We start from the raw sequence: 14,555 nt of genomic DNA, 5'->3' as shown, positions 1-14,555 counted from the left end.
TGCCCGAACCGACCTCGACATCTTCCTCCTTTGTGCAAAGACAACCCCCCCAACCAGGCTGTGACGACCACCCACGAGGACACACAAACGCAAGGTTTTGGGTTTGTTGCAGTTATTGATTGTTGCAAGTGTGGATGAGGCGAGCAGGGACGGAGCGACATGGAAGACAACACACGCCCCCCCCCCCCACCCCATGTGGCCCGAGTTTGATTCCTAAAACCGAAAAGTGACCAAGGGCAAAACAATCCAATGCAAATAGTCATGCCAATGTTTCGCTGCATCACGTGACTTTTTGTTTCTCTTGGATTGTGTTTATTAGCCTTTTCAAATTGTTTTAAAATCCGAGATGGGAACGACGAACAAAAATCAACCGACAATGTCACAAATATAGAATTGATTTGGTAAGAAAATTTGATGAAAAGAAAAAGGAAACACGAGCGGATTTCAGTTTCACCCATACAAAATTGTCCTAATTGACTTTTCTTCAGCTGCTAATCAATAAGTGGAAAAATATATTTTGCAAGATTTTATTTTTTATCCATTAGCTCTCTTAGTCAATAGAATAACTGATCAAATATTCGACGGCCCTATGATTTACAATTTGAAAAAAAAAAATATACAAACCATATGGTACTTCAAAATAGATGTCAATTTGGATCCACGTGAAATCGAGGTCAAAATGACTTCCGGATCAGAACCACAGCACACTTTACTCCATAAACACTTAACGGAATCAAAAATGCCTTTTTTGCGGATGTTTGCCAACAGGCGAAAAGGTTTGACGGCGTCGTGCGTCCACTGGGACGAACGGCAGCGGCGTGCAGGATCGTCGCAGGCGCTACGAACGTTGCGCCCCCCCCCCCCCCCCCTGAGGTGGGCACTCCACTGGAGAGCGTCAACACTCGCACTTTAAATCGCTTTGAGAGCCCCCTCGGGCCTTAGCGCAACCAAATATTTGCTCTCCTCTCCTGCTTCAAGAACGGGGAGACCCCTCGACGGGGCCCCTAAAACTGCGCTGCAAATACGCCTCCCTCGTGAGCGACTGCAGATAGCTGAAGGCCCTTTTGGGCTCCCCAAAATATGATCTGCAACTACTCTTGATTTTAATGCACGATTAATCTGTCAATTATTTTGTTGAGGAATCAAATGGAACAACAATAACGTCCGTCCTTTTAGTCGCTCAATCGCTGCGTCTACAAATGCATGTTAAAACTCTACCATGCAAAACATAAACCCGACACCAGTCAGAAATGCCGCCGGTCGTCTTTGGCGGCCCGAGCCCATCGGAGCTGGATTTCAGACGCAGAGTGGGAAAAGTCTGCTGCGGTCTGACAAGTCCGCATTTCAAATTATTATTATTAAGGATGCCGAGTCATCTGGGGCCAAAGAGGAGAAGGACCATCCAGATTGTTCTCAGCACAAAGGTGAAAAGCCAGCATCTCTGTATGGGGGGGGTGCCCACCGAGTTGGTACCATGCAATTCTTTGAAGGCACCGTTCCAACATACAGGCTTAGGAGCAAGATATGCTGCCATCCAAGCGTTTTTTTTTTTTTTTTTTTTCCCCAGGTGGTGTCCCCGCTTATGCAAGCCATTCAAAGTGCAAAAATACAACAACCTCAGACCGTTGAGCAACGCAAAGCAGAATGTGTTGCTGGCATCACATTAAAAATTAGTTGATATTTGCAAAAATAAATAAATAAATAAATAAATTCTTTGTACCGTATTCAACTGAGTGTAGGCTGAAGGGATTTGCAAATTATTGTACTGTTTATTAACATTTGTAACAACGTCCCAACTTGATTAGAATAGTTTGTAACGTTTGTCATTTTTGGTCACACTTTAAGGGTTTATTTTCAGTTTCAACCAACAGTGTCAAAGTCGATGGGTCCCAGTCACCCAAATTTGACCTCCAGAGGGCTGGACCAGTACTTTTCTGGTCTATAAATAATCTTTCCAAATTTTCCCCATTTTTAGGGCACGAAAAAGAAATTATCAATAGATTTGTTAGATGTTCACATTTGTTGTGATGTTATTCCAAATCTGTCCAAGTGGAGGAGCAAGCTAACATTTCTTTAAAAAAAAAAAAAAAATTTGAGTGCAATTTCAACAGTTATGAGTCAGCCTTTTCATTTACAGTACACATGCTATTTGCAGTAGTTCTACATATTGCATGCACCTTTTATAAAACAAATTGTTAATGTTAATTTTGAACTTACCGACATCTTCCGAAGTCAACCTTGCAACGCTCAAGTGACGACGTGCCGCATGTTGCCAACCAAAGCGGGAAGTTTGCCACCTGAATTGTAAATGCAAACAATACTTCAAAATACATTTCAAGTTGTGCCAGTGCATGGGAATTATTCACATTTAAACAATGCTCCAAAATAAAATCTGAAACAGTAACAGTGCATATTGGCATTTGTCATTGCTATGTAGAAGAAAAAGAAAAAAAAAATCATAAAAAGAGTTGCTGCCTCCTGAAGAAGCCAAAAGACTTTGGTGTCAAGTGTGCTAAACATTATTTTTTAATGACTGTATTGTGCCTCATAATTGCATCACTATCTTGATGTGTCGCTATTAATGTGTGTTCCTTTGCCGCCCCCTGCCGGACGCGTCATCGCACTGCGCTCAACGCCGCTCATCAAACGAGTTTACGTCGTGCTTTCAGTTGACCGCCAGGTGGCGCCGCGGCATCGCTAACAAAGCCCGAAAAGCGCACGTGACAAAGTGATTTCACTCAATTAATTAAGAATTCTTCTGGAACCGCCGCACACCAGTGCTGGTACCAAAAACCGTCCGGTTCCGTTATTATGTTATAAAATGTCAAAACTATGCACGGACAAAATTGGACTCAACCTCTCTCGGAGAATGTCAATCAAAAAACGAGCAATTTGTCATCTTCGGAAATGGGGGGGGGGGGGGCATGGTAAAGAATAGCAACAATATAGAAAATAGAGGAGGACAAAAACATAAAGGAAAATAAAAATTATGAAAATGTTAAAAGTAAAGGTGGGTTAAAAATACAATGAATAGAAAGGGGAAACAAAATTAAAAATGCCCCAAAAACATCTGAACGTTAAAAGAAAGAATATAGTTAAAAAAAATAATAATAATAAATGACAAAAAAATGAAATATTTTCAATTTAGGAAAACTACAATAATAAAAAAGACAAAAAACGTATATAATTGAAAACCCCCAAATGTTATTTTTTTCCCAATAAGTGACAGATTAATAGATTTTCCCGCATTTTGATTCCATGTTTTGTTGAACGGCATCATCGCGTGACATCACGTGACGCTTTCAATGCTCTTCCTCTAAAATATGACTTGAGTTCTCTTTTTTTGTTTGTTTGTTTGCATCAACTTCCTTTTCAAACAGTTGCTGCGGGCCCAAAAGGGCTCCAATCGTGCATTCAATGCATTTTTTTTTTTTAAATTTATAGTCATTACTTTTTATTATTAGTAACCGACATTTATTATATTTGATGTCACAACAAACTGCGGCGCGTCGTCAAGTTTGATTTGTGTCAATATTGAACGCACGGAAGGGAAAGTCACGTGGGGAGGTCAAAGATGGTGGGCACAAAGATGGAAGACGCACGCACACGTCCAAACATCCGTAGAAGAAGAGTTCGGAAGTAAAATGGCGCGCGTCCCGGTCCACATCCGGTCGAGTGCAGGCCAGCAACATTAAGGACGTTTTTGATTATTATTATTTATTTTTTTGGGTGGGGGGGGGTTTGAAAATGTAAGGATAGTAGGAAATGTTCAAAAGTGCTTTTTAAAAAGATAATTTGAAGGATGATGCTTTATGTATCAAATAAACTTCACCATTGACGACTATTCCAACATGACAGCAAAGAGCCAAATGTTATGATTTGACAAATATGAAGGAGAGCCATGAAGACAAGGCAATAAAATTCACCCAAACTACGGTGGCCTGGAAGTGTAAAACAATATAACAAACTATGGGGGGAAAAAAACATTTTCAACACATTTCGAGTTCGAAGGCAACTTGTGGAGTCTAGGTAAAAATTGTTATGACAAGAATAATTATTTAATAATTCAGGCCGCATAATAAGCTTTTCACTTAAAAAAAAAGTTTAAATGGTTTTCACAACAGAACTTTGAATGCTTTCACAATCATTTTCCAACCACAATAAAAAAAAAAAAAAAAAAATCACACAAAACGGCAATAAATGAATTCTATGATATTTCTGATGATGATTAAGATGACATCTTGGTCACCATTTTTTATGGTTTCAATATCGTGCAAAAGCAGGCTATGTTTTTCTTTAATGTCTTCAACGCAAATGTTGAACTTGTAAAGTGAATTTAAACAAAAAAACTACGCTACATTTGATAAGCGAATATTATTTTCCGCAAGCCCAAACGTTGCATTCCACATTCATTTGTCATCGCAAATCAACAAATCGGGGACAAATATATATTATGTATGATAAAATCTGGGCCTACGTGAGGTCCAACGAGCGTTTTGATTTAAAAGGCCTCACTTGGACAAAAACATTTATTCCTTATGCGATTCTGACGAGCAGGAAAACATATTTTTAATTGCGCTGAAGATTTATTTTCAAGTGCTTTTGCGTATCCACCCCCCCCCCTCTTTTTTTTTTCATCCCACGTAACCCTCCTACCTCCGTGGGGGTTAGCATCTCGCCTGTTCCAGCAAAGAAGCACGATGCTTAAAAAAATAAATAAACAAATAAAATGAAATAAGCTCCTGAAAGTCAAAACAAAAAAGACAACTGACGCGAAAAGAGAAAAGTTGATTTGAAAATTAATTCCACACAGCCGAAGTCATGTTTAGTTTACATTCAAAATCTTATCAACGTTATTGTTTTCATTTGACAAATGTTCACCATAAATAAGCCAAAGCACAATTTTTTTTTCCACGACGAAAACTTCCGAAAATTGAGATCATTCAACTTGAAGTGCAACAACAACAAAAACTAAATAATAAGTCCAAATATTTATCCACAAATATATACATATTTATGGAATCGCTTATAAAACACAAATGATATGTGCAAGCATAACAATGATGCTCCACGGTGTTTGCATTTACGTCATTTTTTCCATATTTGGCATTTTATAAGATTTGTATTTTTTTTTTTCAGTTGGGGGGTTGGATTTCCGCCCACGTTTGTGTGCAAAAATCGCTGGCGTGATCGATTCTGGTGGCAACGCTTCCCGCGTGATGGGACTCGGGCCCACGCGTGGGTAGGCCGATGCGTTCGTTTGTCCGAAAGGCGGCGAGTTCGCCGCAAAACGACAATGAAAAACAATAAAAACAAACAAAAAAAAACCCAAAAAGTTGGAAGCTTGTTTAATTTTTTTTTTTAAGGGGCTCGCAGGTGAGCGCATGGAAGAAGGCCCGGCTGTGAAATATTGGGGCTATTTTCATTTTTTTTTTTTTTAATGCAAAGATGCATGCAGATTCCACGCAAACGTTCGCGTACGTGACGTGCTCAAATGGCGTGGAAAAAAGTGTCACGAGAGCGGACCTTTTCCAGTTTCTCGTGGAATTTTCAACGGTGAAATCGCTTGTGCTTGCTGCTAAATGTACAAATTTGGGCTTTGCAAGTGGTTTTCTAGTTGGAGGGGGGCCGTAGTGGGGCTGGAGTGGGGGGGGAGTGGGATAATCCGCACCCACGCAGCGTGGATGTTGCCACTAGTGTACTATCTGTCTCAATAACAAACACATTGGCGGTGACATGCCAGAGCGTGAGGAAGGGGGGGGGGGGTCAAGTGTCATCTCAAAGACGCTGACCAATAGCGGCGGGCCCTCGCAGCAGCCGGCCAATCACAGTGCCGAGGACGCGGGCGCGCGCCCAGCCTCACGACGTGCGAACGTCAAAAAGCTGCGAGGAGCGGCGCGTGTTCGCCAAACGCGTCCGAGCTTCGCGTCCGTCTTCCCGCCCGCCATCGCGCCAGCCTCGCTCCTGCTTTGCAAGGCTTCGCTCCCGGGGCCCGTCGGCTCGGTGCCGGGCCGCACCGGAGAGGACTTTTCCGTGGAAGGGGTGGGTGGGGGGGAGGGAGGGGACTGGGACTGGGACTGGGAGGAGGGCTTTGCGCTGTTTTGGACACGCTGGACGCCGAGCGGGAGCCACGCAGGAGCAACAGGGCCACGCCGCCGTCGCTGCCGCCGCCGCCGCCGCCGCCGCAGCAGCAGCAAGCGGACGCCGCCGCCGTCTTCCTGCTTTGCGGCTTCGACGCCATGGGTGAGTCGACACGCGACGTCAAAGTGATCGTGGAAATCAATTTGGTGCGCCGACGTTTTGCGAGTAAGAGGGGGGGGGGGGGGAGTGGGGGGCTTTGGGGGGCGCCACGGAAACTTGTTCGCCGCGAACTTTCACAACTTTGTTGCGGTTTCTGCTCGACGCTTCGAAATGTTCGATAGCATCCAAAAAATGATTTCGGATCAAATTTCTCACTTGGGACAACAAAAAGGATATGAAGAGGGACTTGGATTTTTTTTCCCCCCTCCAATTGTAAAGAATGCTAAACATAAAAGAGGCACAACATGAGGGAAAAATGCAAATACACACACACACACAAGTGTGTGTGACTTGATTTTCACCGGTGTGCAGTGGAATATAGATGTAAATCTAAACACAAATAATATCGGCGGCGTCATGTGTGAAGTGAAGAGCAAGTCCCAGCATGCGTCAACCTTTATATACATTTTTTTTTAACTTTTCACACACTTGAGCGTCGGCCTGATCGTAACATTCCTCTCGGACGAAGCTGAGCCTTGTGAATTAAAATTAAAAAAAAAAAAAGCATGCACGCAAATTCGACTGCACGAAACCGTTGCTCAAGTCTCAGCATTGTGCATCTATTAAAAAAAATGAGGAAAAAAAAAAAAAATCACAAACGTGCCTCGATTTGGCCGCAAGCGAATGTCGGCATCGAGCGTCAGGATTGATTTTGTCTCGATTTTTTTTTTTTTCTCAGCGTTTTGCATCGCTGACTGCGCGCATCAAATGCATTTTGCACACTTGTTGAGTTTCAGCATTTGACTTCACTTCATGTTGACACTTTTACGTTAGAGTTTTTCTTTTCGCTGCACGTGACTCAGTAATACCTTCCAAATACTATTTGACTTTTTTTCGCCATTCTGTCACTGAGCAATGTTTCCAATGCATATAAGTATTTAATTTTCTATACTCGAGTGTCAGTATTACGGTTGCGTTGACTTTTTACCAATGACAATTTTGACACGCCGGAGTTTCAGCATGACTGATACACAGCAAGCACAAGTTCCGGTCCAAATTCGATTTTTTTTTAATTTATTTTTATTTTTTTTTTGGGCCCATCGGAGTCTCGCCATGAAATCTTTAGCCTTGCAAAACGTAGAAACAGTTGATCCCCCCCCCCCCCCCATCCCTCGAAATCCCTTTGGCAAACATTGTCGAGGCGCTCGAAAATGGCCGCATTTGACCTCGGCCTTGCCCTTGGTGCGCTCGCGCCTCAGCACCAGGCGGTCTCAGCTTCTTCGGCTTCGCGTGGGCCCGGACAAGAACCACGGCGGCCTCCGTCCGAGCCCGCGCCACTCACCCCTGTCGTCCTGGCCTCGCAGAGCCGGCCTTCGGCGAGGTCAACCAGCTGGGCGGCGTGTTCGTCAACGGCCGGCCGCTGCCCAACGCCATCCGCCTGCGCATCGTGGAGCTGGCGCAGCTCGGCATCCGGCCGTGCGACATCAGCCGGCAGCTGCGCGTCTCGCACGGCTGCGTCAGCAAGATCCTGGCCCGCTACAACGAGACCGGCTCCATCCTGCCCGGCGCCATCGGCGGCAGCAAGCCGCGCGTCACCACGCCCACCGTGGTCAAGCACATACGGACGTACAAGCAGCGCGACCCGGGCATCTTCGCCTGGGAGATCCGAGACCGGCTGCTGGCCGACGGCGTGTGCGACAAGTTCAACCTGCCCTCGGTCAGCTCCATCTCGCGCATCCTGCGCAACAAGATCGGCAACCTGGCGCAGCAGGGCGCCTTCGAGTCCGGCAAGCAGCCGCCGCCGCCGCCGCCGCCTCCGCCGCTGCCGTCTCACCAGACGGCGCACCAGCACGCGCACCCGGCGGGACCTCAACCCGCCGCCCTGCCCTACAACCACTTGTACTCGTACCCGGCGTCCAAAGTGCCCACGCCGTCGGGCGTGCCCGCGCTGCCGGGTCACATGGCCATGCACCGGATCTGGCCCTCGTCGCACTCCGTCACGGACATCCTGGGGATCCGCTCCATCACCGAGCAGCAAAGTAAGATGGCGCCGACGTCACGATGCGCGTGCGTGCGTGCGTGCGTGTGTTCTCATCTCTCATCTGATGATCGACTTTAGCGCTGACCTCGCCGGGGCATCTTTGTTGGATGCTTTCCAAAAAGTCTGCACGTCTTTTCTTGGGTGCGTAAAAAAACAAAAAACAAACAAACAAAAAAAAAAAAACCCGCACGACTCCATATCCGAAAATTAGCAATTTTTTTTTCTTACATTTTTTTTTTTAATTACTATTTGTTTTCCCCGGATAGATATGTAACACCACCCGCTGTAAATCAATATTAACACTCGGTGTCAACACGAGATTTTGTTTGCACTTTTGAGGGAGGGTGGGTGTGGCGGCAGAGGGGAGTGTTGTCAAGCCGCTGGCAGGCTGCCTTTTTCGGCTTCGACCCGAGCTGCACCCCGGGGGAGGCTCACGGAGGAATTTGCGGCGGAAGATGAATTTGGTGCACGTGCGCAAACGACCAGCAGATGTGCTTCGCTAATCCTTCAAAATCCTTTGCAAAACTCAACAAAAATATGGAATTGCTTCCAATTGAAACCGCGCAAATGTTCACGGTCACTTAGAAAAATGATTTTTTTTTGGGGGGGGGGGGTTGAGGTGCAAGCTGCTCACGTCAGTCAGTTTTAATTTCATACGCAGCGAGTGCGATGAAGTTCATTTAAAAGCTTAAACACACAAAAGTGAAAAGTAATTGCTTCGCGGGAAATAAAACCCGCTTTGCATCAAAATATGAATTGCAGCTTTCATGCGTAACAACGGTGAACTTTTATATTATTTAAAATGAAAGAAAGAAAAATGCGACGTAATATCTACTAAATTTAGAAATGTGCTCCCTTTGGTTTACATTTAATATTTGCAACAAATAAGACGTATGAATGTTCAAAACAAATGTGCAACACTAAGAATAAAAATAGTTCCCCCCTAATAATAAATACATTAAACAATTACAGAAGAAAGTAGGCACGTACACAATTCCACTTCAATTGTCAGAAGGGAAACTACAAAATAGAAATTGTGCAAATCAGCTACGCAGTCATTAAAGTCATCCAAATCCACTGGAACTTTTTTTTTTTTTTGACGTTGTACATGTTTTATTTTTATTAAACGGGCTGTTCGTATCGCGTTAACATTGCACCAATAAGCTGGATCTTTATTTTGTTTCCAATTTATTTGCCACTTCTACGGTTGCTTTTAGAAGAAGTTTCTTCAAAATGAGGAAATCAAAATTTTAATTGGACAACACTGCGTTGATTGACATGGGGGGGGGGGCTTCTCTATTTCCCCCCCAAAAAAGACCCTCGCGCATCCAGTTTTCTTTTCTTTTTTTGGGGGGGGGGTGCAGAGGGAAGTTTTTAATGGATGTTTTGAATATCCCATAATATTGGTAATAATATTGTGATGACACCAGATGCGAAAATTTCGTGAGCGAGTCATTTTCATTAAATATATTATCCTATTGTAGAAACTGTTTTTACATACGTCAAGGTACAATACGACTTCAAACTGAGTGAAATACAGATAATATTTTCAGAGCGGGATTGTGTGTGTGTGTGTTGAGTTTTAATTGAATTTCAAATAACCAAACAATACAAAAAAGAAATAATTACAAAGAATTGAATATGCCTTCAAATGAAGCCGCCAAATAACCGTAAAAAAAAACATTTACAAAATTTGTCTTTTCTGTCTTCTGATTAATTTCATCTAATGTGACTTAAATACAATTCTATAAAAATGCAACATTTAAACGTATAAACGCATCTAAATTTGCGCAAAATGTCGTTTAAAAAATTACCAACATTTTGTTGAAAAATTCGATTTAAATGTGATCACAAATAAATATGACGGGGTGGAAGAAAATTATATTTTTAAAAATTTGATTTTCTCCAACATCTAATCAAGACTGACTGCACCACAATAAGTAGTAAGGAAATGTAAAAATAAAAAAACAGAAATGAATCAATTCAAATTCTGGATAATCTGAAAATGCCTCAACAAAAATATATATTTACGCTTCGGATGCATTAAATGAGGGCAGCAAGATTGCTAGCGTAATCCGAGTACATGAATCCAGAGAGATTGTAAAATAAAACGTTGGGGTCTTTACACGCCTGTCAAACATTCACGCCATAAATGAAAGGCTGAAAATGTTGACGTTGGAAATTTGGCTGGCTGACGGGCAAAGCGTCCCGCGGCATCGCTCATGCGCATGCGCACTCATTTGGAATCAAAGAGGTGTTATTTGAAAACATCATGCGTCATAATTCAGCCACGGGCGCAAACATCATTAAACGTGGCCTTTCATTTGTCACATAAAAGCATTTTTTGGGGGAATCAAATTGGACAGTGTCAGTGAGGGGAGGGTGGGGTTTGCATTTCATAAATAAATGATGCCGTCATAAATAAATGATGCCGGGCGCGTTTGACGAATCCCCCCCCACCCCACCCCCAAACCTGAACTCGACAAGTCTGCTCCCGCCGAGATTGCAAAAACAAAAAACAAACAAGAAAAACATTCATTCTTTGATCAGATTTCACCACGCCCCCCATTTCATATGCTCCAACTGCACATTTGTGCAAATTCGATTCCGCACACGTCGCGAACACCTGCGCGTCCTCAATGAGAAGCCGGTTCAAAAAAATGAGCGTTTTTACACTTGCCAGCCGCCATCCTGGGACGTGGAAGGGAAAGCGAGTTGCCGCCGAACCGGTGCCAACCGAGGGCTCTCGCCAACATTTCGGCTCAGTCCCTTAGCCAAATAAAGCATAAGTAACATTATAAAGTCGTTTAATCCAATTCCAATAACAGCCGACACGACCACCTGCGCGGGTACAATTGAGAGCCTGACGGACAAAATGTCATTTTTTTCATTTGCCAGCGGTTTTAACTGCACTGGGACGTCGCAGAGATGGAAAACTGAAGCGGATCAGAGCCAGCGGGTGTTCCTAATCATTCGGCTATAAATATCTAAATATTAGGCACAGCCTGATGTTGTCGCACCCGTGAGTCGAGTCGCCACTAAAGTGGTTTCAAACATTTAATCAATCAACTTCAATTTTTTTTTTTTTAAATCTATGAATATTTATAGTCTTAAAGTTTGGGGTTTAGAACGGCATGACAGAGGTGGCAGAAGTAGGTCTGTACAAAAAGTACAAAAATACTGGCATTAAAAAAAATACTGGTGAAAGAATTGATTTCACTCGTCTAGTCAAAGTATTCAGACGTCGCTTGGGTACAAGTAGTAGTGTAACGATACAAGTACAGTAATGATACCTTAAAAAAAATTTCATATCACGTCCCAAAACAGGACGCCAAATTCAAATGTTGACTTTTGAACGAAATCGTTGACATTTATGTTGAGAAAGGTCAAAAGGTCTCTCGTCACAGTGTTGCACGGAAAGTAACCAAGTACAAATACTTGATTACATCACAGATTTTTTCAGGTATACCTGGACTTCATTTTGAGTCACTCCCCCCGACTTTTGACCTTTCCTCCTGATATTTGAACAGATCTGCACTTTCTGCCCCTTTCTCTAAATAAGTTTTTTTTTTTTCATTTTTCATGATTGATTAATTGATTGATCATGCAGGAGACTTAAAATGTGGAAAAGTGGACGGAAAATGAACCAAAGGGGCATCGACGATTATGACGCGACATATTTCAGGAGGCCAGTTTCCGACATTTCCAGAAATGTGTCAGAAAAGTTCCAAGACTTCCAAAGCAGTGACCGCGCGTCCGTCTTTGCCAGGAAGTGCCGGATGCTCAGGGCGTTGCCACGGCAACCACCCTTCCCTCTCCTCGCGATCTGAAAGATGCTCGACGACCCTCTTTAGAGAGGAAACCTCACAATTATCCCTTGGGAGTATTTTTGTCGTTGTTCGTTCCCCAACGTCATCGAATTGATGGCGCTGGTAATTTTGTAATTTCCATGCAAGTCGAAGGTCGTGTCGAATATTTCGGTGATTTCGACCTAATCCCGAATGATTGGGAACAGCCGCCTGGTCTGACCTGCTGCGGTTTTACGTCGACTCGGTGTCGTCGGTGCAGGCCGAGCACGCTAATGACGGCTGGCAAATGCAACCAAAATGTTCTTTTCCTCAGAGTTATTTTTTTCATCTTATTATGATAATCTTACAGGTGTTGCCAGTGACTGTTCCCAGTTAGTGCACGAATTGAATCCGTAAATCTCTACTTTGGCGAGTCTTTTTTCTTTTTGCACAAATGAACGGAACATTAGCTTGATTCACCTAGCCGCCATTTTGATTCTCATGGAGCATTTGATTTGTTTTTCTTGATTGTATTTAATTTGTTTCCTCCCACCCGAGCAGACGCCGAGTGGCTGGCCCACAGCGAGCAGCTGTGTCACGGCGGCCAGCATCCCGGCCTCCCGGCGGCCCACCACCCGAGCGTCAGCCTCCACGGGGTCCAGCGGCACCACGTCGGCCTCTGTGACCGCACGCACATGGCCGCCGCCGCAGCCGCGGCCGCCGCCGCCGCCGGCCAGTGGCAGCTGTGACGGCGGCTGCCGGACCTCCCTGGGTCGCGACGCCGTCCGCCCGGCGGTCGCGGCTTCCGCGTGGTCTCCCCGATGACATTTTTTTCGATCCCCTAAATGAAGGACTACAGGATTTTGTTTTTTGTCGACGAAACTATCGAACTTCCCACGTGGCCGCGAACGCACCACGGAATACTCCCGCAACAGGTGGACCAAACGCTGTCATTCCGCGCATGCGCAGAACTTCACCAAATTGACACTCTGGAAAGGACGGGCAAAGATGTTGCGTTCAGGGTGCTTCATTTCTTTTCTTTCTTTTTTTTTTTTTTTAAACTTTGTTTCGTGCTTTACGGCAGTGATTCCCAACATTTGACCCGCGGCACACATCTTACTAAAGGGGGCTGAGGGCTTCCTCTCATGACAATACGAAGTAAAAATGATATTTACGAAATACATAACTACCAACATTGCAAGTTTTAAACTCTGACAGGTAAACCTAAAATGTTCAAACTCTTCTTTAAAAAAAAAGTAAGGATGGGCAAGTATAACTACCATATATTGAAATAAAATCAGTACAAGCATTTAGTTGAGTAGGCCTAGAAGTTGGCACTAGTACACCATCGTTGTGTTAAGTGAAACTTCTTGTACAAAAGTTGTACTCACCCGGGACGAATACTCGTATCGGGCTGGAAAAAAAAAAAAAAAGCTCTCAAGAATTGTTGACACCTCGGTGTGAAGTCCACGGCCACGTTTTGGGAATTTGCAGGGTCTCACGAGTTTTTTTTTTTTTGCCTTTATCGGCAGTCTGTCGAAGCGCCCGACCGTCGTCGCTTCCAATGACGTCACAGTCACCAATCGGATAAATTAACGATAGAGAAAAAAAAAAAAAAAACGTTCACGCTTCCGTGTTCTCTGACTTCTATGACACGCAAGATGGCGTAATTGGTAACCCCTCAATTGCCAGTTTCCTGCCGTTTTGCGTGTCGCAAACGTGACACAAATTAATAATCTATTGAATGCGCATTTCATTGTTCTTCCCGTCGCTTTTCTGTGACGTCACTATCGTACATTGAACAATTTTTGGACCCCTTCGGGGAAATTGGAGGATGTGCCACGGAACGCTGGTTGTGAATCACTGCAGTATAGAAAACTGTTTGCCTCACTTCTTAAGGGGAGTATAAAAACAAAAAACAAAAAAAAAACCCCACCCATCCCCATCATGTTTATGATTATTTATTAAATTCAAAAGGTACGTTGAATGAAGTGCAATTAGCCGTCAAAAGATTTACAATTGGCGTATGTACTTACATTAATGTCGTTGACGGCCTTGTCGGCAGTGACAACTGACACGTGATGTTGCACAATGGAATTGAATGTATCTTATTAAAATTGTATGTTTTGGACCTTTGGGATTCGGCGCTTTATTGTGAAGGGAAATGGCGACATCAGCGCGAATGCTGTTTAACGAGACGGAAATTCGTTTAAAATTATTCGTGGTTTAAATGATTTGTTTTGAAAGGGGGGGATGATGAAAAAAATGAACATAGTTTTTAGTTTTCCTCGCTTTTTATATTTTGAAGGGGTTGGAGATAAGATCTTGCAAGTGGTTCTGCACTTCTTTTTTTTTTGGGGGGGGGGGGGGGTTGTAAAATTCAATGTTGAAAGCAATCCCTTTAGGGGAGTAGCTACAATCATGCTCGTGCTAAGTTTTCTTGATTATATTTTGAAAGAGTAGCTTCTCATTCCTCAAATTATCAA

At 43.7% G+C, this 14,555-nt stretch overlaps 1 protein-coding gene across 2 annotated transcripts; it reads left to right on the top strand.

The window, feature by feature from the left end:
• The first annotated feature begins 6,071 nt into the window (after window positions 1-6,071).
• On the top strand, window positions 6,072-13,467 carry pax9 (paired box 9). 2 transcript variants are annotated; one of them, XM_061844525.1, is made up of 4 exons: window positions 6,072-6,243; window positions 7,605-8,279; window positions 8,360-8,422; window positions 12,631-13,467. In XM_061844525.1, exons 1-4 carry the CDS (start codon window positions 6,240-6,242, stop codon window positions 12,816-12,818), a joined length of 930 nt encoding a protein of 309 aa, XP_061700509.1. In that variant the 5' UTR covers window positions 6,072-6,239; the 3' UTR covers window positions 12,819-13,467. The 2 variants fall into 2 exon arrangements, with proteins under 2 accessions (XP_061700509.1, XP_061700510.1); XM_061844526.1 differs by lacking the exon at window positions 8,360-8,422.
• Window positions 13,468-14,555: the final 1,088 nt, after the last annotated feature.

The sequence above is a fragment of the Syngnathoides biaculeatus genome, chromosome 15 (genome assembly GCF_019802595.1).
Source record: "Syngnathoides biaculeatus isolate LvHL_M chromosome 15, ASM1980259v1, whole genome shotgun sequence".
Lineage (NCBI taxonomy): Eukaryota > Metazoa > Chordata > Actinopteri > Syngnathiformes > Syngnathidae > Syngnathoides > Syngnathoides biaculeatus.
The sequence above is the reverse complement of the archived record's forward strand: the minus strand, read 5'-3'. Positions and strand labels throughout refer to the sequence as shown.

Bases quoted from the DNA above. Each gene is read 5' to 3' on its own strand.
- pax9 (XM_061844525.1), top strand. The intron at 8,280-8,359 runs GTAAGATGGCGC...GATCGACTTTAG, and splicing joins CTCCATCACCGAGCAGCAAA to CGCTGACCTCGCCGGGGCAT. The intron at 8,423-12,630 runs GTGCGTAAAAAA...CCACCCGAGCAG, and splicing joins GTCTGCACGTCTTTTCTTGG to ACGCCGAGTGGCTGGCCCAC.